This window comes from Bubalus bubalis, chromosome 4 (genome assembly GCF_019923935.1).
Source record: "Bubalus bubalis isolate 160015118507 breed Murrah chromosome 4, NDDB_SH_1, whole genome shotgun sequence".
Classification (NCBI taxonomy): Eukaryota; Metazoa; Chordata; class Mammalia; order Artiodactyla; family Bovidae; genus Bubalus; species Bubalus bubalis.
In genome coordinates this window covers 111,174,430-111,198,366 of record NC_059160.1, presented here as the reverse complement: position 1 = coordinate 111,198,366, position 23,937 = coordinate 111,174,430, and the positions used below count along the sequence as shown (strand labels likewise).

Here is a 23,937-nt window from a genome sequence, read left to right as displayed (position 1 = left end):
GGAGTGGGTTACCATTTCCTTCTCCAGGGGATCTTCCCGACCCAGGGATCCAACCCGGGTCTCCTGCACTGGGGGCAGATGCTTTAACCTCTGAGGCACCAGGAAAGCCCGGATGCCTACCTCTCAGTTTCCTACAAAACCTTGCCAAGGCCATGGAGAAATTCAGAAATTTCAGTCAATTTGACACAGAATTCTGAAAAACTGCTTTAGTAGCAGCTGCCCTTTTATTTAACATTTGATAAAATCTGAAATATACATTTAGATCCTACTCCAGAGAAAGGTGAACACCTTCATCAAGAAACAGAAAAAAAAATTGTTCCATTTCTTTCTGAGTCCAATTGTTACTGTGGGAGCAGAGAGTGGTAAGGTAGAGAGGTAGACAGACAAAGTGGACCATATTTCAGGATCTGGTCTTCAAAGTGATAGAAAATGATTTTGAAAGTTATCTTTTGATATAATTAACACTAACCAATTCACAAGAGACTAATGTATAAGTCAGAATGCCAATATTTGTTTAAGGACTAGGCATCTAGGGATCTCTTATTTGTACATTCTTTCCTAGCTGGAAAATCTACATGCAAATAACACTGTGTTAACTTTCATGTATCAGAGCAGGAGACGCTCCTTGCATCTAGCTCTGTAATAGGAATATATTTGCTACGGGGACAAGATGATGGTGATGATGATGATGATGTTAATGATGATGATGTTACCGATGATAGTTATCACTATCATCATCATCATAAACATTGCATTAAATCAATTATAACTATCATTGAGTGCCTGCTATATATTTATTCACATATTATCTAATTTCATAATGACTGTATGAGTTGTATATTATCTTATTATTTCTTAACAAGTTAGGAAACACTGGCTTTTTTTGAATTTTTAAATTAATTTATTTATTTTAATTTGAGGCTAATTACTTTACAATATTGCAGTGGTTTTTGCCATACATTGACATGAATCAGCCACAGGTGTACATGTGTCCCCCATCCCAAACCCCATCCCACCCCTCCTCCATCCCATCCCTCTGTGTTGTCCCAGTTCTCCAGCTTTGAGTGCCCTGTTTCATGCATCAAACTTGGACTGGCCATCTATTTCACATATGGTAATATACATGTTTCAATGCTATTCTCTCAAATCATCCCACCCTTGCCTTCTCCCACAGAGTCCAAAAGTCCGTTTTTTTATGTGTGTCTCTTTTGCTGTCTCGCATATAGGGCTGTCATGAGATGGTACGTCATTATGGTTTTGATTTGCGTTTCTCTGATAATGAGTGATGCTGAGCATCTTTTCATGTGTTTGTTAGCCATCTGTATGTCTTCTTTGGAAAATGTCTGTTTAGTTCTTTGGCCCATTTTTTGATTGGGTCATTTATTTTTCTGGTATTGAGCTGAATGAGCTGTTTGTATATTTTTGAGATTAATTCTTTGTCAGTTGCTTCATTTGCTATTATTTTCTCCCATTCTAAAGGCTGTCTTCTCACCTTGCTTATAGTTTACTTCATTGTGCAAAAGCTTTTAAGTTTAATTAGGTCTCATTTGTTTATTTTTGCTTTTATTTCCATTACTCTGGGAGGTGGGTCATAGAGGATCTTGCTGTTGATTTATGCCAGAGAGTGTTTTGCCTATGTTTTCCTCTATGAGTTTTCTGGTCTTACAGTTAGGTCTTTAATCCATTTTGAGTTTATTTTTGTGTATGGTGTTAGAAAGTGTTCTAGTTTCATTCTTTTACAAGTGGTTGACCAGTTTTCCCAGCACCACTTGTTAAAGAGATTGTCTTTTCTCCATTGTATATTCTGGCCTCCTTTGTCAAAGAGGAGGTGTCCATAGGTGTGTGGATCTATCTCTGGGCTTTCTATTTTGTTTCTCTGATATAATTCTGTCTTTGTACCAGTACTATACTCTCTTGATGACTGTAGCTTTGTAGTATAGTCTGAAGTCAGGCAGGTTGATTTCTCCTGTTCCATTCTTCTTTCTCAAGATTGCTTTGGCTATTTGAGGTTTTATATACTTCCATACAAATTGTGAAATTATTTGTTCTAGTTCTGTGAAAAATACCATTGGTAGCTTGATAGGGATTGCATTGAATCTATAGATTGCTTTGAGTAAGTATACTCATTTTCACTATACTGATTCTTCTGATCCATGAACATGGTATATCTCTTCATCTATTTGCGTCATCTTTGATTTCTTTCATCAGTGTTTTAGTTTTCTGTATATAGGTCTTTTGTTTCTTTAGGTAGATTTATTCCAAGTATTTTATTCTTTTATTCACAATGGTGAATGGGATTGTTTCCTTAATTTCTCTGTTTTCTCATTGTTACTGTATAGGAATGCAAAGATTTCTTTGTATTAATTTTATGTCCTGCAACTTTACTATATTCATTGATTAGCTCTAGTAATTTTCTGGTGGTGTCTTTACGGTTTTCTATGTAGAGGATAATGTCATCCAAAAACAGGGAATTTTACTTCTTTTCCAATCTGGATTCCTTTTATTTTTTTCTCTTCTCTGATTTGTGTGGCTAAAATTCCAAAACAATGTTGAATAGTAGTGGTAAGAGTGGGCACCCTTGTCTTGTTCCTGACTTTAGGGGAAGAGTTTTCTTTTTTTTTTTTTATTTTATTTTATTTTTAAACTTTACATAACTGTATTAGTTTTGCCAAATATCAAAATGAATCCACCACAGGTATAGTTTTCAATTTTTCACCATTGAGGATAGTGTTTGCTGTGGATTTATCATATATGGCTTTTATTATGTTGAGGTATGTTCCTTCTATGCCTGCTTTTTGGAGAGTTTTTATCATAAATGGGTGTTGAATTTTGTCAAAGGCTTTCTCTGCATCTATTGAGATAATCATATGGTTTTTATCCTTCAGTTTGTTAATGTGATGTATCACATTGACTGACTTGAAAATACTGAAGAAAGCTTGCATCCATAGGATAAAGCCCACTTGCTCAGGATACATGATCTTTTTAATACATATTCAGTTCAGTTCAGTCACTCAGTCGTGTCCAACTCTTGGTAACCCCATGAATCCCAGCATGCCAGGCCTCCCTGTCCATCACCAACTCCCAGAGTTCACTCAAACTCATGTCCATCGAGTTGGTGATGCCATCCAGCCATCTCATCCTCTGTCATCCCCTTCTCCTCCTGCCCTCAATCCCTCCCAACATCAGGGTCTTTTCCAATGAGTCAACTCTTTGCATGAGGTGGCCAAAGTACTGGAGTTTCAGCTTTAGCATCAGTCCTTCCAATGAACACCTAGGACTGATCTCCTTTAGGATGGACTGGTTGGATCTCCTTGCAGTCTAAGGGACTCTCAAGAGTCTTCTCTAACACCACAGTTCAAAAGCATCAATTCTTCGGCGCTCAGCTTTCTTCACAGTCCAACTCTCACATCCATACAAGACCACTGGAAAAACTATGGTTTTGACTAGACGGACCTTTGTTGGCAGAGTAATATCTCTGCTTTTTAATATGCTATCTAGGTTGGTCATAACTTTTCTTCCAAGGAGTAAGCATCTTTTAATTTCATGGCTGCAATCACCATCTGCAGTGATTCTGGAGCCCAGAAAAATAAAGTCTGACACTGTTTCCACTGTTTCCCCATTTATTTCCCATGAAGTGATGGGACCAGATGCCATGATCTTCATTTTCTGAATGTTGAGCTTTAAGCCAACTTTTTCACTCTCCTCTTTCACTTTCATCAAGAGGCTTTTGAGTTCCTCTTCACTTTCTGCCATAAGGGTGGTGACATCTCCATATCTGAGCTTATTGATCTTTCTCCCAGCAATCTTGATTCCAGCTTGTGCTTCTTCCAGCCCAGCATTTCTCATGATGTACTCTGCGCATAAGTTAAATAAGCAGGGTGACAATATACAGCCTTGATGGACTCCTTTTCCTATTTGGAACCAGTCTGTTGTTCCATGTCCAGTTCTAACTGTTGCTTCCTGACCTGCATATAGATTTCTCAAGAGGCAGATCAGGTGGTCTGGTATTCCCATCTCTTTCAGAATTTTCCACAGTTTATTGTGATCCACACAGTCAAAGGCTTTGGCATAATCAATAAAGCAGAAATAGATGTTTTTCTGGAACTCTCTTGCTTTTTCAATGAACCAATGGATGTTGGCAATTTGATCTCTGGTTGGTCTGCCTTTTCTAAAACCATCTTGAATATCTGGAAGTTCACAGTTCACATATTTCTGAAGCCTGGCTTGGAGAATTTTGAGCATTACTTTACTAGCATGTGAGATGAGTGCAATTGTGTGGTAGTTTGAGCATTCTTTGGCATTGCCTTTCTTTGGGATTGGAATGAAAACTGACCTTTTCCAGTCCTGTGGCCACTGCTGAGTTTTGCAAATTTGCTGGCATATTAAGTGCAGCACTTTGACAGCATCATCTTTCAGGATTGAAATAGCTCAACTGGAATTCCATCACCTCCACTAGCTTTGTTCATAGTGATGCTTTCTAAGGCCCACTTGACTTCACATTCCAGGATGTCTGACTCTAGGTGAGTGATCACACCATCATCATTATCTGGGTCGTGAAGCTCTTTTTTGTACAGTTCCCCTGTGTATTCTTGCTACCTCTTCTTAATATCTTCTGCTTCTCTTAGGTCCATACGATTTCTGTCCTTTATCAAGCCCATCTTTGCATGAAATGTTCCCTTGGTATCTCTCATTTTCTTGAAGAGATCTCTAGTCTTTCCCATTCTGTTGTTTTCCTCTATTTCTTTGCATTGATCTCTGAGGAAGGCTTTCTTATCTCTCCTTGCTATTCTTAGGAACTCTGCATTCAGATGCTTATATCTTTCCTTTTCTCCTTTGCTTTTCGCTTCTCTTCTTTTCACAGCTATTTGTAAGGATATGTCTGATCTTTTTAAGATCTTTTTAGTATGATATAATTAATATGTTTTTAATATGAGGATTTTTGTATCTATGTTCATCAGTGATATTGGCCTGTAGTTTTCTTTTTTTGTGACATCTTTGTCTGGTTAGTGAAACACTGGCTTAGAATGCTCTTATGTTTATAGCTAAGACAAAAGTCAGAACTGAGATCCCTCTCAAGCTGGCCATCCACGAGCTCATGTGTGCTCACAAGCTCCTCCTTTAACTACACTACTTACCTTGTAGGCTTCCCTGAAGGCTCAGATGGTAAAGAATCTGCCTTTGATGTGGGAGAGCTGGGATTGATTCTTGCGTTAGGTCTCCTTGCCCCTTAATGGATTTTATCATTTTTACACCCTAATTCCTACATTTTGATTTATTTTTCCTTTATGTTATTATTTTCACCTGTGTAGCTTGAAGGTTTCTAATAGAGCTATATTTTGCCTGTTCCTTCTACTTCTAGCCTTGAATATTATGTGATTTGAAGTTGTTGCTATAAAAACCCTCATATTTCACTTCAATTTTATAATTTTACTCCATTAATTTTAGTGGTGCTTTGCTAGTATTCATCCTTTTTGTTTCTTTGTTTGGCACAAAGCTTCCACACAGTCTTTTGGTTTGAGTTTGGGTTTTGTTTTTTTGTTTTGTTTTGTTTTGTTTTTGGTTGCTATTTTTTCTCACTGATTTGGTCTTTGATTTCAAAAGTCCCCAGGTGATGTCCAAAAATAAAATCTCTGGTAAACAAGTGAAATGACATTAAGTCATAGCTCCTATTCGATTCTCTATTTCACCTTCTATAATACAGGGTGACTTTTAGTTGATTGAAATCAGCACTCATATTTTATTCATGCTATTAGTATACTTGTACCTTGGTAAACGTGTTAGTTTATCTGTAATATGACATTCAGTGATGACTCTGTAACTATGTGCCCTCATTCTAAAATATCTTCTTAGTTGGATATTAATTGAGATTCAGCTATTGCTATTACCTATTTTAAGGAAAAGCAGTTGCATATTAATGGCATGAATGAAAAAAAAAAAAGTTTGGCTAAATATCAACATTTTCTCCCAACAAGTGCATCATAGTTTATAACCAGGTGTTTAAATAAACCTGAGGTTCTAAACATCAATGTTCTTGAGCTACACAATGGGGCAAGTTGTAAATCTTCCCTGCATCTGTTGCTTCACAGTAAGGTAGAGATCCTTTCTAATTGAGAATATCAGAAACTTGTTGTAATGTGGCATTCTGAGAATAAGTCATCCCACAGCTTTCAAAGAGGAAGATGGGCACATTCAGTACAAGTACTTTAGATCACTTTTCAGTTTTCGTCCATCGTGTCATAATATCAAGTTATTCATATGCTTGGGGAAAAACCTAAAGAGAGAAGACTACACACAGAATGACTTTATGTCAAGAAAATTATAGTGCCTATAATTACTAAATCTACAATGAAAAAGCAATTTGAATCTACATATTGCTGTCAGTAAGCCAGAATGCCTGATTATGCAAATGAGAGGATATTTGCAGATCGTGTTTCTCAACATCAAACTATTACACTGAATTCTTCCTTTGAAGATCTAAGTTACAAACTGTGATATATTCATCTGTCCTGTTACTGAACTATTCAAATGGAAATGGCATTGAGTCCAATTGCTGGCTAAATGAAGGTTAAAAAAAACTATCAATAACAGTTTTTATCAAAGTCATATTTTTCACAGTGATCCTTAAATGTGAGAGGAGGAGAAGCAAAAGAAAAGTAACCCACTAAGGAACTGGCACGCTGCAGTTCATGGGGCTCCAGAGAGTCAGACATGACTTGGTGACTGAACAACAAAGAAATGCTTGAAGAGTGTGCCATGTAATAGACATGTTAGGGTACCTGCCTTTCAAATATGCTTTCCAAGTGTTTGGTTCCCCCTGATTTACTGCTATAATATTCCAAGTGAATCAACAGTTGTACAATGTCCCCAAACTCACACACTTTGATTAGTGATGGACATATTAGAACATAGTTCATTCAATTTGAATAAAATGTACAAAATTAGATTACCTAAACCTTTAAAATCTTCTAAATTAGAACCAATGGCAAAGCCAAAATTTTCTGGTACTTCAAATCAATTCAGTTTGTATTTATCTAGCACTTTAGGATGCAGGACTATGGTCTTCGCCATAATTCATGGCATGTAGAGGAAGAGTCTCTTCTGATTAGGAGAAAATGTAATGAGTGTCTCCTAGACTAATAATCAAAAACTAGAGGTCAGATACACACACAGTAAAGAATATGAGGAAGCAGCCTTAGCATGGCATAGTAGAAAATAAGCCTATGGAAGAGATTTCATTTTTGTTATTGTGGAGATCATGTTAGAAAGTATTTGTAATTGCTAGCTTTTGACTCTGAGTGTGCATGCATGTGTGCTCAGCTGTGTCCAACTCCTTGTGATCCCATGGACTATAGCGTTCCAGGCTCCCCTGACCATGGAATTTTCCTGGCAAGAATACTGCAGTGAGTTGCCATTTCCTTCTCGAGGGGATCTTCCCGACCCAGGGATTGAACCTTTGTCTCTTGTGTCTCCTGCTTTGGCAGGTAGATTCTTTACCACTGGTACCACCTAGGACTGTAGGCAACACCAAATACAACACAAAATGGATTAAACCATAAAGGAACTATATTATCTCTCATTGCAAGAAGTTCCAAGGTATGGTGGTTGTAGGGTTAAACAGTACAGCAGCTCAGCCTATCCTGAGCACCATGATTCCTCCCTGCTTTCAGCTCCTTTACCCCTAAAGCATCCGTCTTCTCCTTTACTAGATTCTCTCATGATCACAACATGGTTACAAGCAGTTCTAGCTGCCACACACAAATATAACACCAACCAATGAAAGATAAATTACTTCCTGTACATATATTTTTAGGAGTTAGAAAAACTTTCCCAGACATCACCCAGTAGACTTCCAAGTCCCAGTAGACTTCCTCTTATACCACAAAGGCCCAAACTGGATCACTTGCCATTGCACTAACCATCCATTGGGAAGAAGTATGGGATGACCATGACTGACACAGAGACAGTAAGATTTATCCATGAGGTAGTAGTTACCTGGAAAAAATAAAAAATATGGCTCATATTGTTCAGATCAGTGACTGATCTGATCTGATCTGTGTATTGTTCATTCAAGTGTCAGATCCCGAAATGAATTCATTAGCACACTAATAGAAGGTTGAATTCGGGAAGAATAAGCCAAATCACTTTTTAAGGCTTCGTATCCGATATATTAGGTATATAAACAGCCTTCAGGACCAACTACAGAGATATTTAAATCCCAGTGTGGTTTTCTACCTGGTGTGTCCTCTCAGTTCAGTCTTTCATAATTACTTCTCAGTTCAGTTCAGTCGCTCAGTCATGTCCAACTCTTTGCGACCCCATGAATTGCAGCACGCCAGGCCTCCCTGTCCATCACCAACTCCCGGAGTTCACCCAGACTCACGTCCATCGAGTCGGTGATGCCATCCAGCCATCTCATCCTCTGTTGTCCCCTTCTCCTCCTGCCCCCAATCCCTCCCAGCATCAGAGTCTTTTCCAATGAGTCAACTCTTCGCATGAGGTGAGCATATATCACATTGGATTTAAACCATCTATATGCATCCCTCTGCATAGGGATGCATACAGATGGTGAATGAACTTCTTAAAATGTCTAGAGCACCCAGTATCATGCCAGACACACTCTAGGTGCACAATTTATTCACTCAACATGTATTTATTTATTAGTGAGGCAAAATTCCATGGGCCCTGTTACAATTCAAAGCCTCGTTCCAACACTTACTAGCTATGCAAGCTTTGGTAAAGTTTCTTGTCTATAAAAGACATAATATGGCCTGACTTATGGGGTTTAGTTAGTAAGCATTAAATGAGCTATGTTTCAAGCTCTTAAAAAATGTCTGCTAATAGTACAGGCTTATTAAGTGTTAGGTATTTTCTTTATTAATATACTGTTTTTAACTGGATACTGAAGCAATTTCCATCGTATTTACCACAATCTGAATTGTGGGTAGATGAATTTTAAAGTTTTCCTTCCCTGTGTAACAAAACTATGACAGTTTGCACACTGTTTGATCAAAGAGGGCTTTGAGTCACAAGCTTACATTTTATCTCAAGTGCTGCAGCTCAGAAACAGCAAGAGTTCAGAGCAAGATTTCAGCAAGGCGATGGAGAATGGGAATTCCAAATGATTATTCTGTTACTGCTACAGAAAACATTTTGAGAGTCAGTTGGCTTGATCCAGTTAACCCGTGTCTGTTCCAAAACTGCCAAAAGCATCGAGTTTTATCTTACTGTATAGAGGAGATGGGGTTCCCAGCTGGCTCGGTGGTAAAGAATCTGCCTGCAGTGCAGGAGACACAGGTTTATCCCTGAGTCAGGAAGATCCCCTGGAGAAGGAAATGGCGACCCACTCCACTATTCTTGCCTGAGAAATCCCATGGACAGAGGAGCCTCGAGGGCTACAGTCCATGGAGTCACAAAAGAGTCAGATACAACTTAGTGACTAAACAACAACACAAGAGGTAACTTCAATTAATATTGTACACAAAAACATTGTTAATGAAAATTATGCCAAATCAATCCGTGCAAAATTGCCTTTCCATCTCTAGGCTTTCATGTCTTTTTCTAATCAAAAAATTAAAAAGGGAGACTTTAACTCTCATTTTTAAACACTACAAAATGCACTTGAAGTCTTTATGATGCATCTGAAATAGCTCTTTTGCTGTCTTTTATTGATCATGACCCTGTCATTCTTACCAAAATCTTGGGAGGCTTTTTAAAGCTATAAAAGTTCTCCATTATTGAGTGATGCTTTGAAAATAAATTATAGTTTTTGAAACTGCATTAGTAGAAAAATGGGTGTACATAAGCGGATTACTAGAAAAAAATGTTAAATTTGTGAATTTATTATTAAATGCTTTAGAAACATCTCTGATATCCCAATTTCCAAGATTTCTTTCCCTATTATAGATGGGAAATTTTCAATTTGTATAAGAATTCTTGATTTTCTGTATCATTACCACAGTAATTCAGTACTTGGGTTTTGAGTTGGATATGTATTGTTTCCATTCTTTTATTCTCTATATTATAGATCTAAGGGGGGAAATAATGTCACAGTGAATATGGTTTTCATTTGGCTCAGGGATTCGTTTTTCTTTTAGCTAGTTCTGAAATTTGTGTTGACGATAGTTATTAAATATAATTGTGATTTATCTTCTGGGAATGAATAACTCGGTTTGTTTAAAATTTTATACAGTTTATTACTTTGTAATATATTATTTGTAAACAATGCTCATGCTTTCTCTTATTCTTTAGGAAATGTCTATTTCATGTACTCTAAGAAACCATTAATTATAAGGTGCAGCAATATTTCATAGACCAATAACAAAAGTACTGCAAACTATGTCAAGAAATGGTTTCATATCACTTGGATTTTTATTTTGTACTTTTTGAATGATCATTGACTTAGACAGATTTTATTTTGTGTCATTTTTGTGTATTCAAATAAGGAAAATAAAAGCAAAAGAGATTGGTTAATAAATTACAAAGATTTCTAAATCTATTCTCAGCTCAGAGCTGATGATACCCATCTTTTTCTTACACACCATTTTCCTTCGTGCCATCAAGAGTGTTTGATAAAGCATTTCTTTAAACATTGTTCCATTAGTGCTTCTAAAATCTTCCAAACTGTTTGACTCTCACTCTGCTAGTTTTGAGTGTATGAGCTTTCAATAGAAAGCTTCAGACCACCGCCAGGATTCAGATCTCTTCCTCAAATGGCCCTTAAATGATTTGTTACTGGAACATCAATGGAAGTAAGAAGACAGTTGGGTGTGCACAGGCCTGGCTGACAGTAATAGTGAGATGCCATTGATTATAAGGAAAATAAATCCTCATTTCACAGATGTAAAAACGTGGAGAAAAATGTATTGTGGAAAAAAAAAATGTATTCACAGTTGAATGTTTTAATCACTGCACTACCAATGCGTCTCCCAGGCACTTTGATAAACTGCACAATAGGGGCGCCATGTCTCAGCATCGTCAGTTTTTTCACTCCTCCACACACATCCAGTTATGAATGTAGAGCGGACCGAGTAACAGAATTCAGCACCTCTGGCTATACATTCAGATACTCCAGAAACAACTCAGCCTAGTGAACCCACATAGCAGATTTTACTTCTCATTATGCTTTCTTGATTAATAAGGTACAGATACTCAGATTACAATCAATATTAGTTTTTGCAAGATACTATGTAGTGAAACTCAGAAAGAACTGAAAACCAAGCCAAAGCAAGCAGGACAGCCAGAGGGCGGGACTGCACGGTGGTCACAGACATGAGCCCTGGGATCAGCTGCCTTTGGAACCCTGACTCTTCCTTATTAACTCTGGGGCGGCACGCATGCTGCTTCTCTTCTCTCAGCTTCACTTTCTTTAGGGTGTCTCATAGCTTCAGTTCCTGAAAGAGAGAATCTTATTGGCTTCACTCAGCTTTTCATGCTAAAGAGTGTCATTGGCCTCAGGCCAGCATCTAAGTGAGGTGCTCTTGAATTAGATATTCATTCTTCCTTAAACTTGCTGCATCCATGGGGTGATGGTGTAATCTACATAGATCCTTTTCCACCATTAGAGTCTGTGAGCAGGAAGTTCCCATGGAAAGGGGCTACAGATGGGCAAGCACTGGGATTCACATATTAAGGACATCTCAGTATTCAGTGTTCTTGCCTGGAGAATCCCAGGGACAGAGGAGCCTGGTGGGCTGCCGTCTATGAGGTCACACAGGGTCAGACACGACTGAAGCGACTTAGCAGCAGCAGCAGCAGGATTTATGGGACTGAGGAGGAATGTTGACTCTTTTTTCAAAGTAAAGCTAAGCAGGTGCATTTGTATACAATTTGCAGACACCTATGAGAGATACTGGCTGAGAACCACACTCTTAAGCAGGATTCTTCCTGCACCTCTTAGGAGACTTTTGTGATGAAACAAATAGGTAAAATCTGGACATACCTGGATATATTTTGAATCAATATTTTGAAGAAAAATGGCCCATGACCCTGTATGTTTTATGGTTTCATGAAGATAGGCTGCATGGTATTCTTCCATTTGCTCTGCTGCTGCTAAGTCGCTTCAGTCGTGTCCGACTCTGTGCGACTCCATAGACGGCAGCCCACCAGGCTCCCCCGTCCCTGGGATTCTCCAGGCAAGAACACTGGAGTGGGTTGCCATTTCCTTCTCCAATGCATGAAAGTGAAAAGGGAAAGTGAAGTCGCTCAGTTGTGTCAGACTCTTCGCAACCCCATGGACTGCAGCTCACCAGGCTCCTCCGCCCATGGGATTCTCCAGGCAAGAGTACTGGAGTGGGATGCCATTGCCTTCTCCTCCATTTGCTCTAAGTTCTGATAAACAACCTTTTCTCTCTTGCCATTTTATTGGCATTGTCGCCAGAAGTCACCTTTCTCCTGCCATGACAGGGACCATACGATCTCTGGCTGTCCTCTTACTTCCTGCAAGGGAAAGTATATAAAGAGAGAGACAGTACACCTGAAGCCTCGCATTCAAACATTTGCAAACTTGTAGAGGGTTTTGATCATGCTGCAAGAGTTCACTTACTGCCTAAGGATCCTTGGGTTGGGAAAGAATTTAAATGAAGCTTTTGACAGTGGTTCATTTTTATTTTCCCCAAAATCTTTCAGAGTGGGTATCATAAGTTGGATTCCCTGGAAAGCTGCCCTGAGTCAGAGGTGGCTTACTGGGTAATGCTTTCCATGTTAAGAGAGAGGTGGAAGCAGGCTTAGGCAAGGAGCGTTGCTGAAACTGACATGCAGTTACCACAGCCTTTAGCTGATCACAGAGGGTACTTCAGAGATGAACCAAATTAAGATGGGGGACAGACCTTTCCACCGGCATCCCAGGCACTGGATGTGGGCTGTCCCTGGGGAAGTGGGTTAAAGCCTGGGCAAAGCAGTTCCCTTTAGCCAAAGGCATTTCTTTAGGAGAGATTCCTCAGCTGTGAGTTGTCGGCAAGAGCACTCCCTGAAGCTGAAGACCTCATTCTGAAGTAGGGGGAGAGACACACAGGGCATCTTCTTAGGATTTTCACCTACACTTACAGGAGGTCAAAGAACATTCTGATGGAATAAAATCACTACATGTTGCCCTCCACCTCAAAAATACATACTAATACATTCTGTGGTATCTCCTGGGTTCTGTAAGAGTTTCTGCAAGAATTACTTTCAGTTTGGAGCATTTCTACATTCAAAGACTTTTCTTAGTAATAATGTACTTTTCAATATTTTTTGACCTTCTCCTGTTTGCTCTTTAATTTTGCATGCTATTATGATAAAATGCAATACTTAAACACAGATGGAAATAGTTCTTTCAACAAAAAATCATTATGTTGATGCAGGTTGGTAGACTATCTCACTGTATAAGCCGAGAAATCCATATTAATTTGTAGACCCAGAGATAGACATAATTAAAGTCCTACTAAGTAGAATAAATATAAGGAACAGAGGGAAGTTGTCATGGCAACCAAAAATCCTGATTTTCGTCATTTTATACCACAAATGTATTAGCCTTCATGATACCTTAAAAATATTTCTACATTCTATTTTACCCAGTCACAATTTTGCATATTATATTTGCTAAACATGTAGCTGAATCCTTCTTTCTAGCAGTTTAGCTTTTTATATTACATCGTAAAGGATTTTTTTGAAAATCTGATGTTAGGAAATAAATCTCTTTTTGCAAGGTACAGTTTCCTCAAGAGCAAAACAGTTTTAAAACTTTTCTCCCTATGCATAATTTAAAACAATTTAGGCTTACAATATGTTGAAAATGTAAACATACATTAAAAAAAGTGAATATACTACCACAATGTTGATATTTTTAAGTATATCTTTCCAACCTTTTTTTACAAAAAAATCTTATCCAGAGAAATTGGACATACTTTATATAATGTTTGGGAGAAGGCAATGGCACCCCACTCCAGTACTCTTGCCTGGAAAATCCCATGGATGGAGGAGCCTGGTAGGCTGCAGTCCATGGGGTCGCTAAGAGTCGGACACGACTGAGCGACTTCACTTTCACATTTTCATGTAATACTGTAATATATTTCCAGATTTGTAAACATTTACCTTTAATTTTTATAACATTATTTTATGGATTATCATAATTTTAATGTCTCTGTTAGGTAATTTCTGGTCTTAAAATACTACAAATTAGTTACTATAAATATCCTTATATTAATTCTTTATTGTGAATTTCTAGAAAAAATAAATGAGTGCTTCTATAGACTGTGTTCTCTTACTTTGGCCTCTGTAAAATATTTTTCTAAACTATGGTCTTTTACCCATTGTCAAGATTTTTGTATACTCACCTTCACATCTATATTTATCCATGTTTACAATGAATATATATTAACTTTCAGTTCTTTGACTATTTGTGAAATTAAGCTCTGTTTTTTGTTGTTTTTTTCTTCCCCCAGGGGCAATATGTATATATTTTATAATTGCTTGCTTGTGACCTTCAGCTTTCTTCTGGGGGAGAATTTATTTTTCTATTCAATATTTCTCTTGGCACACTCCAAGATGTTAAATTCCACTTTAACAAACTCAGTAACTATAACTCTAAAATTAATCAATCTCTTTTCTGTTAGTAAGGTGACTTGTGTTTTCTATTCACTGGTAAATTTGTGAATAGAAATGCAAAGTTTTTTCCAACTCAAAAATCATAAAATACCTTTCCGGTAGTGATTTAATTGCTTAATAACACTTAAATGTTATTATTAAAGAAGATTAGTGGAAGGAACCTTGGATCAGGCTAAATCTGTGTAGAACAATTCACTTAATCTCTTCACAATCCTTTTTTTCCCGTATAAAATAAGACCAAGTTACTTTTCAGAGTTTCAGGGAGAGGTTGAGGATATTATACTTAAAAATCAATGCCAGCATTTTGGCACATAGTAAATTCTTAATAAATGGCATCTTCAGTTTGTATTAGCCTTGTTTAGTGGTATTGTATCTTAACAGGTCCCTTACTATAGTGATCTTCCAAACAGTTATGAAACCAATAGTGGCTTGTGAAGCTAATAAGCATAATTAGAATGTACTAAAATAGAACAGAATAGAATGGAACATATCAGAATATTTCACACATAGCAAGGACAAGTTTCCCAACGCGAAATGTGTTCCAAATATAACATAGAGTGGGAGAGTGTGTATACTGGAGCACAATACACAATGTACTACTTACTAAGGGCTATGGTCCAGAGCTCTTTCAAAAAGCAATTTTACTAGATTTTAGTCTTATAGTATACACATCTCTGATACTAGTGGCTAGGACACCTAGGTACAAATCTCAACCCCACTAGTTACTACTATCTATTAACCAACTGGTCGTAGTCTCCTCCCCTGTAAAATGGGTGCTAATCACACTTATCTCATGGGAGTAGTGTCTGCTGCTGCTGCCAAGTCGCCTCAGCCGTGGCCAACTCTGCGACCCCACAGACGGCAGCCCACCAGGCTCCCCGTCCCTGGGATTCTCCAGGCAAGAACAGGAGTGGGTTGCCATTTCCTTCTCCAATGCATGAAAGTGAAAAGTGAAAGGGAAGTCGCTCAGTCGTGTCCGACTCTTCGCAACCCCATGGACTGCAGCCCACCAGGCTCCTCTGTCCATGGATTTTCCAGGCAAGAGGACTGGAGTGGGGTGCCATTGCCTTCTCTGTGGGAGTAGTGTAGGAACTCTGATTTCCTATATCTAAGCCTCTTATCAAATCCTCAGTAATTGTTGGCTTTTTTTTTTATCAAGAGCTGGGTAGAACATAACTCTTTTTTCTGAATAAAGAAACAAGGCCACACGCACTAAAGTACATAAGAGAATATGAAGTCATCACAGTAGTCAGGGGTGAATAACTGGCCAGTGTTTACATCAGCAAAATGATGCTTCTTCATAAGCATCTTATTTCCATAAATATGGATTCTCAAGAGCAACGTAACTATTCTTAGTTTTGTTATTTACAGACAATATCTCTCAGAATATAAAAGAATAAAAATAAATTCAGCAATTAGTCTTTGTTAGTATATTAGATCCTTAACTGCCCATTATATCTTTATAACTTGCAAAAGACTTTTTTAATTTCTCATGGTATACTTTAACTAAAAAGAAATATTGCCTGTATATTTCTTGCATAATCTTTTCTTGATTTTTTTTTAATCAGAAAAAGTTGGGATAATATCATTGGTTACTAATTTACAAGTTTATAAATACTACCTTTTGTAATGAAACACCTTCCAGGTATACCTGATGTCTGAAAAGGATCTTTTTTGCAAATTACAGAAGCATTCATTTACTTCCTTAGCAACAACAGCAAAAAATACTGAATAAACTTTAAGGTCATTTTCTACATGTTGACTCTCTCTAACATGCATTATTTTTCCTGTTGTCTTTTGGACCATTCAATGTACACATAGAAATGTTTTACATTCCAGAATAAACTGGGGAAATATGAAAATATTTAGTAATCCAAGAGAAGGACCCAAATATCTGTGTGCACAAAAGCTGTGAACAAGTGTGTAGCCAGTTAGAGGGATCAGCTGAACATCAGGCTCATCCCAGGAATGACATTTCACTTTCAGAACATGACAGAAATTGAGCTGAAACAGATAATATACCTTTAATTTAATGATGACACTGTTGTACTTAGTTATTTTATTTAGCACAATCATTTCCTTTAAATCCCACAATAAACCAAAATTCCTCAAATATCCTCAACTACCCTATGGAGACAAGTAATGATGCATATCACATCTGGTGATTCTCACAGTAGAGGAACAAATCCATCTTTTAATACATACAAATATTTCATGCATATGTGTGCATTTGTGTGTGTATGTAATTGAAGTCTTGCTGAGTCACATGAAATGTGAAAGCTAAGGTATCATCAGTATCAACAGTTTCATCTAGGTAAACATTAAAGTAATCAAATAAATTTAATAAAATAGTTCAATAATATAATCAAGCCAAATAAACTAAAATAATTAGACAAGTCATATTTTATCATCAGTGCTTTGATATATATAGTCAATCATGCCACATTTATAGTGGTTTCAAAAATTCACCCAGCAAGACAGGTGAATTACTGGTCACAGTATTATGTAAATGTCAAAAAAAAAAAAAACTGGGAGGAAAGCATACTATCAATAAATGAGACTCAAAAATTAATTTCTGTATAACATTCAGGAATCTTGGAGTATCAATATTACCATAGTATTCTTTACAAACATTTTTAAATTGACTAACATTTTGAATGTCTGCTATCATTTATCAGCAGTTTTAATATAAATATTTCATCTCATCTTTCCTTGTAAAACACACAAAATGTGTAGAGTACAGAGCATGTATGTTGTCAATAATTTTTTCATGTGCATTTCAGTAGGACATGGGTTAGAGAGTTAAATCTACACAGCAAATAATTGCCTGCATAAGTAACTAAGAGATTTGACAGTTTCATTCTATTGTTAGGAGAGAACGCTTTCAATAACTATGTATGGCCTTCCCTTCTGGGGAAGAACCTTCTCTGTGGCTCTATAAATATTTCATGAGCCAACATAAAGTAATATGCTAATGATGTGCTATTTACCCACTGAGCAGGTGTGCCCTCTCCTGTCTTTTCATCTCTAGAATAGCTCTCACCCAGGTCAGGCAAGCCATTCTGAATTGTGCTTGTTTTGCTTCCCTCCCCTCACAGTCTCAGCTGAACCTACGATGGTGAGCGAGAGTCATCACGAGGCGCTGGCAGCCCCGCCGGTCACCACTGTGGCGACGGTCCTGCCACACAACGCCACAGAGCCAGCCAGTCCCGGGGAAGGGAAGGAGGATGCCTTCTCCAAGCTGAAGGAGAAGTTTATGAATGAGTTGCATAAAATTCCATGTGAGTATTACATATTGTTCCTCATGTAAAAATATATGGTTGAGAATCAATTTACCCATTAGAAGTGAAAAGCAGTATTCTTCTTAACATAAGCGGACCTTTGATTTTGTTGTTGTTGTTGTTAGAATGGTAGTATTTCAAAAATAAAATGGTATATTCTTGAAAATGGAGTATTCTAAAGTATTTAAATATACTTAATAAATGAAAATCCATCTTGTGTTTAAGGTAGGTGGGTTCTTTTTGTCTTCTTCAATGTCTCTCTCCAGAAAATATTAATGTTTATGGGTTGTGCTGTATTTTACATCTTTATTTATGAAATTATTCCATTGTAAAGATTATTCCTAAACAATAGCAAAAACATACGTTCCCATTATTACAAGTTTAGTTTTCTTTCACTCATATGTTAATATTTCAAAAATGTTTGCACAATTTTTAACATTTTCTTTGTGGTCATCTGGAAAGAAACCATAAACTGAACCTAAGTTTGAGTGTGTGTAGCACTGAGTCCAATCAATGGCATTTAATTTAAATCTTAAACTTCAGGTTGGTCTTTTCTATTCAAATGTAAACATTTACTATACGACAGTTATCTGGGCTTCCCTGGTGGCCCAGACAGTAAAGACTGCACCTACAACACATTAGACCTGGGTTTGATCCCAGGGTCAGGAAGACCCTGGAGAAGGGAATGTCAACCCACTCCAGTATTCTTGCCTGGGAAATCCCACGGACAGAGGAGCCTGGCAGGCTACAGCCCATGGGTTGCAAAGAGTTGGACATGACTGAGTGGCTAAGCACACAGATACTTATCTAGTGTCTAATGGGAAACAGATTTTGGCCCCCACAAAAGAAATAATCAATAAGGAGGCAAATGTATATGGTCCATCATGGAATAATAAATAATATATGGAAAACAGGAGAGTAAAGTGGGGAAGGGGTAGAAGGTTATTATTTGCTTGGATGATCTGAGCTGATTTCCTTTGTAAGGAAACCTGGAGGAGAAAGTTCTAAAACCTGTGAAATACAAGGCCCCTTAGGCAAGAATCCACCTGGAACAGCAAGGAACTCAGTGCGCCTTTGGCGGAATAAAGCAAAGTAGGGAATGGCAGAAGGCAAACCTGAGGCTCCAAGACGTGGAGCCTTGTGAATTGTTCTAAGGAAACTGGATTTTACTCTGAGTGAAATAAAATGCCTTTGGAACATTTTGAGCAGAGGTATCCCATGATCTGAAGTAGGCTTTTCTTAAAAAAATCAGGCAGCCTGGATGGGAGGGGAGTTTGAAAGAGAATGGACACATGTATATGTATAGCTGAGTCCCTTTGCTGTCCACCAGAAACTATTAATATCACAAAATTGTTAATCAGCTATACTCCAATATAAAATAAAAAGCTTAAAAATAAATAAAAATTTAAAATTCACTCTTGCTATTGTGTTGAAAGTATGCTTGGGGGACAAGGAGAAAGAATAAAACAGGTTGTTGCAATAATCTAGATGAGAGATTTACAAAATTCGTGAGAGAAAGATTCTATAAGGACACTGAATTCAACTGCAAGGAATCTTATCCTCCCTGGAACTAACAACTTGCTGATCTGTTCGCCCACTTTTAATGAATTCAGATACATTTGGAAGATACTCTTAGCACAGATGTCAGTCATTTGCATTCTCAGCATGAAGATTCATAACCTAGGGAAGGTAGAGATGGTCCAGTAGGGCGAGCCCTAAAGGGGAAACACAGGCTCTCTCGGGTTCTCTTCCTGTCTCTGCTGCTGAGCTAATGGATTGATTCAGCTAACTTTTGATATGACTTTGAAGTCATAACTACAGGGCAAAAACTAAATGCATCTATCACAAGGGCAAACTCTCACTTGGCCATTTTATCAAAACGCTTGCTTTAAAAGAACTGTGTTAGAGAGAAGCAGAGAGAGCAATGACTAACACCAAATCATATGTATATTCTGCCTTGTCTTCAGCATCATTTCCTTCTCTGGAGGGGTAAACAATATGAGAGGCAATGGCAGCGTTGACAACAGTGGGATTTCATGTTCCCCATTAAATACCCATTCTCTCACTTTCTTTAGGCTTTCACCCAATGTCATCTTCATGAGGACTTCCCCAACCATGCTATTCAAAATTATAATCCATTCACCCCATCCCAACTCCATCAGCATTTCCTGTCCTCTGTCCCTTGCTTTATTTCTCACTGGATTACTTAGCACCATCTGAAATGCTGTGTATTTTATTACTGGTTTTTAAATTGTTCTGGCTCTCTTCAAAATTATGTAACCTGTATGAAGGGAAAATTCTGGGTCTGTTCTATGCATAGTTTCACCCTGGTGATCCTTAATATATATAGGGCACTCAGTTTCTATTTGTCAAGTGAATGAATGAATCAATCAGTGTTGACTTGGCTTACATGCTGAACCTCCACTCTTAGATTTTGAGTCCTTAAAAGGCTGAAAATTTAAAGCATCTGAAAAAATTTTAAGGTGAAAAACAAGGTCCTCCTGTATGGCACAGGGAACTATATTCAATACCCTGTAATAAACCATAATGGAAAGGAATATGAAAAAGACTGTATAAATATGTGTTACTGAATCACTTTGCGGTACTGTAGATATAAACACAACATTATAAATCGAGTATAGTAAATTTTTAAAATTTGATTTCTAACACCAAAGAAAGCATCATTTCAATGCTTGACTGTGTCATTCACATTGAAAAAATAGGTTTTTTCCATATTTATAGTGATAACTTTATCTTTTAGCCTTTTCCACTGAGCGCCATCTATACTTTATATTTTCCTCCCTGTTCATCAACAGGAAAAGAATCAACAGGGGAAAATATCTGTGCAACTCTCCCTTTTTCTTTCTCTTGGCTAATCTTATTTCATTCCTTCTTCCCAAGCCACTATCGCATTCCTGTATTTCTTTCCTGGGCACTGGAAATCAGATCAGGTCATCAGTCTTCCTCTCTGGAGATTTACTTTTGACCAGCAACCTAAAATAGTAGAAGGTCAGAGAATCTAGGTAACATCTCTTAGAAATATGATGCTGCTAGCTCTCTCCTTGATTTTTTTAATGGGGAAAAAACAGCTGAAATACCTAAAATTTTAAATGGTTTGGCAAATAACTCGAAAAACTAAATCATAAATACAGCCACACAGCTTTATGATAAACATGCAACTGCGTATTTTACACTTTCATTTTAATCCATCACAATTTTTACTGCCTGTGTAATTGAAATTTCTAATGGGATTTATATACAGGGAGCAACACTCCACAGAAATGAATCATATTCCCTAAATCCAATTCCTTTAGGAGCATATGTTACATAAAGGTTATCACTTTTGACTTGGCATAATATGGTGTGATGCTAATGACAGGTAACAAATTAGAATATTAATTGATTTCTGTCTCTGAACTAAATCTTGGCTATCTGGCAGATGTGTTTTTTTGCAAAATTGATAGCAAACAGCTTTCGTCTGTCACTTGAAATTCCCACTTGAGAGAAGAGAGGTGTCACAATGGCTAGGAGTGTGCATGTCATTAGTTGGGTAATCTGCAGAGTCCAGCACGGAGCATATTCAAACAAAACTGCTTGATGATATCATCCATAATACCAAGGGGTTTCAAATTTTAAAAAGGAAAAGGAAATGGTAAATTCTGAGCATTTTTATCTTTCCATTCATTCTGCATACTGTTATCTAAATGAAGCAGACAAGGTTTTGCAGAATGCTTCTTTATTTTGCATCTTTGATTTTAATATGACTAGGGCCATGGTTGGTTTGTAAAGCATGAACTCATGTCATCCAAATAGCTGTGATTAAGGTTTTGATATTCATGAGCTTCTTGAAGTCAAGTGTACCTTTCCTGAAGTACAGCAGAAAACCAAATAGCCGAAACTTGATTCTGAGTCTAGAATAAGACCAAGTGGGCTGAGGATAGTTATGTAATTCATGTAGAAATACTATTGGGTGGACAGTTTAACACAGGATTTAGAAACACAAGCTCTGGTTACAGACTGCATGGGTTCAGCTCTTAGCTCTGCCATATTCTATGTGACCTGGAGAATGTGACTTCAACTTTCTGTGCTTCAGTTTCTTCTGGTATAAAATGGGGATAAAAATAATATCTCCATATAGAGTTGTTGGCTAGAGGCATCGATGCATATGAAGTGCTTAGCAGAGTGTCTGGCACAGAGTAAGCATCCTATAAGTGTTAGCTATTATTAGAGTCAAACTGTCGTTTTTAATGAGTCTATTTCTTTTTTAGAAAAGCCCTCCGTTAAGGTCAGACAGACACCCAAATTGAGAAAATTCCAGAAACTCTGCAGCCAAATATTCAAGCATTACATTCTTCAAACCCATTCCAAGGATGCCTGTTCCAGGAAAGACAAATTCCCTCTTGGTGTTTCCTCTTTACATCATCTCTAATTTTCTTTTCTTTTGTCATTTCATTTTCTTACTCCCTCATTCCTTTTAGCCTATAGATGTGCTCAAAGTTCACATAGGTGCAAGTGAAATTCTATGCATTGTATGTGCTTCGGAAACGTCAGTTTTCTTTGTATACACGCTAAGCTTTTCTTCTTCCTTTACCTCCTCTGTCACCCACCGTTCTCTCTTCCTCCTTCATATCTACATCAAACTGAGTGGAAAACACAACCTCAACCCTGACATCTATTTCTTCAACTCCCACTAACATCTCAGCTCCTTCCACTCTGATTTCCATCCATCAAGTACAGGCAAAATGGTCACCAGGCACTTCTTTTTGTACAGGTATGAGGGTGACTTTCAACCTTCATTTGGTCAGATATTTCTGCATCATTATGATGATCAGCAGTCATGATCTGAAAAATCTTGATTTCCTAAGAATATAATCTCATTTCCTCATCTTCCTTCCTTCCCTCCTTATTCTCTTTCATTGACTGGTCCTCCCTTTTCATTGTCTTTCCTACCCTTTAGTGGTAGAGGTCACAGTTTACAGGCTTCCATTTTTAATCCTGTTCCAGTCTTATTCTACATGCTCTCCCTGGGCCATCTCATTCCCTAGCTATTCAGGAAAGAAATCTCACTATTATCCTTGTCTCCCTGATCTATTGCAACTCCAGTTCCATACCTGCATTCATTTAAGTCCTGTTAAATCTCCTTTAAAAGACTGCTTCAAATCAGTTGGCAATTTGCTTTTCTCTCTTCCCGTATTCCCTTTGACCATTAACCCTGACACATTTTTTAAATTACTCAAGAACCTGTTCAAATGTTACCATTTGGACAAGAAGTTCTCTCATTTCCAAAACAGAATTGAGTCATCCTGCAAGCTTTCAAAGCTCTTCATCTAAACTGCTCAGAGGCAGGTACAATTTCTTGCACACATTCATATCCTGCATACTCTGAAAGTATCTGCCACCATGCAAGAAACAACAGTATAGGTATTACAATATTATAGATATTAACATTGCACCAAATACTGTGATTCTCATGCCATGCTTGGAGAAACTAAGATCTAGAAAGCAATCGTTTTCAAACCTTTTAGCCAAGGATCCTTTTGTTCAAATGAAATATCGTACAGAAACCTATGGACAGCAAGGCAGAGCTGCCTTGGGGAGTTAAAGATACCTTCCTCACTCACCCTCCCAAGATATACCAGCCAACTACAAAGACACCTGACTGTATGGAACACAGTTTGACGACAGTGAGTTGAACAAATAGTGAGTGTATCAGTGTTACCCGTCACAGCAATAACCAGTGGAACTCCACAACCAGCAGTGGTATAACTGGTTAAATATGTCACGAGCTGAGGAAAAATGCAGTCCAGTACTTTTTTCCCTCATGGGGCTGCAGAATGAACATAATGTTATTGCCATCTATTAGTGTCAAGAATACAGTGCTAATTCAAGAAGATATTTTCAAGAAACGTAAGAGGAGAACCCTTAGTAGCATGGGAAGAACAATAATTATTGTAACAATTGCCAGTGTTCACTGAGCACTTTGCAGGGAAGCGTGGGCTATGCATTCTGTGAAATCGACCTCCATTCTGCCCTATAAAATCTCTACTAGGAGAGAATAATTATTATCCCTCTTTTA

At 37.7% G+C, this 23,937-nt stretch overlaps 1 protein-coding gene and 1 long non-coding RNA gene across 4 annotated transcripts in view; one reads left to right on the top strand and one right to left on the bottom strand.

Moving 5' to 3' along the window:
- The window catches only part of SYT1 (synaptotagmin 1), a 622,866-nt gene that overhangs the window by 366,872 nt on the left and 232,057 nt on the right, over positions 1–23,937 (top strand). For all 3 annotated transcript variants that reach the window (XM_025284418.2, XM_025284414.2, XM_025284415.2), the window contains one exon: positions 17,679–17,861. In XM_025284418.2, coding sequence (XP_025140203.1) covers positions 17,696–17,861 — 166 coding nt within the window. In that variant the 5' untranslated portion in view covers positions 17,679–17,695. The remainder of the gene's footprint in view (positions 1–17,678; positions 17,862–23,937) is intronic.
- Positions 11,083–23,937, bottom strand: part of LOC123465700 — a 289,227-nt gene continuing 276,372 nt past the window's right edge. Inside the window, exons 13-14 of the long non-coding RNA XR_006640972.1 lie at positions 12,825–12,984; positions 11,083–11,390 (exon numbers count right to left, since the gene is read on the bottom strand). This is a non-coding gene — a long non-coding RNA (uncharacterized LOC123465700). The remainder of the gene's footprint in view (positions 11,391–12,824; positions 12,985–23,937) is intronic.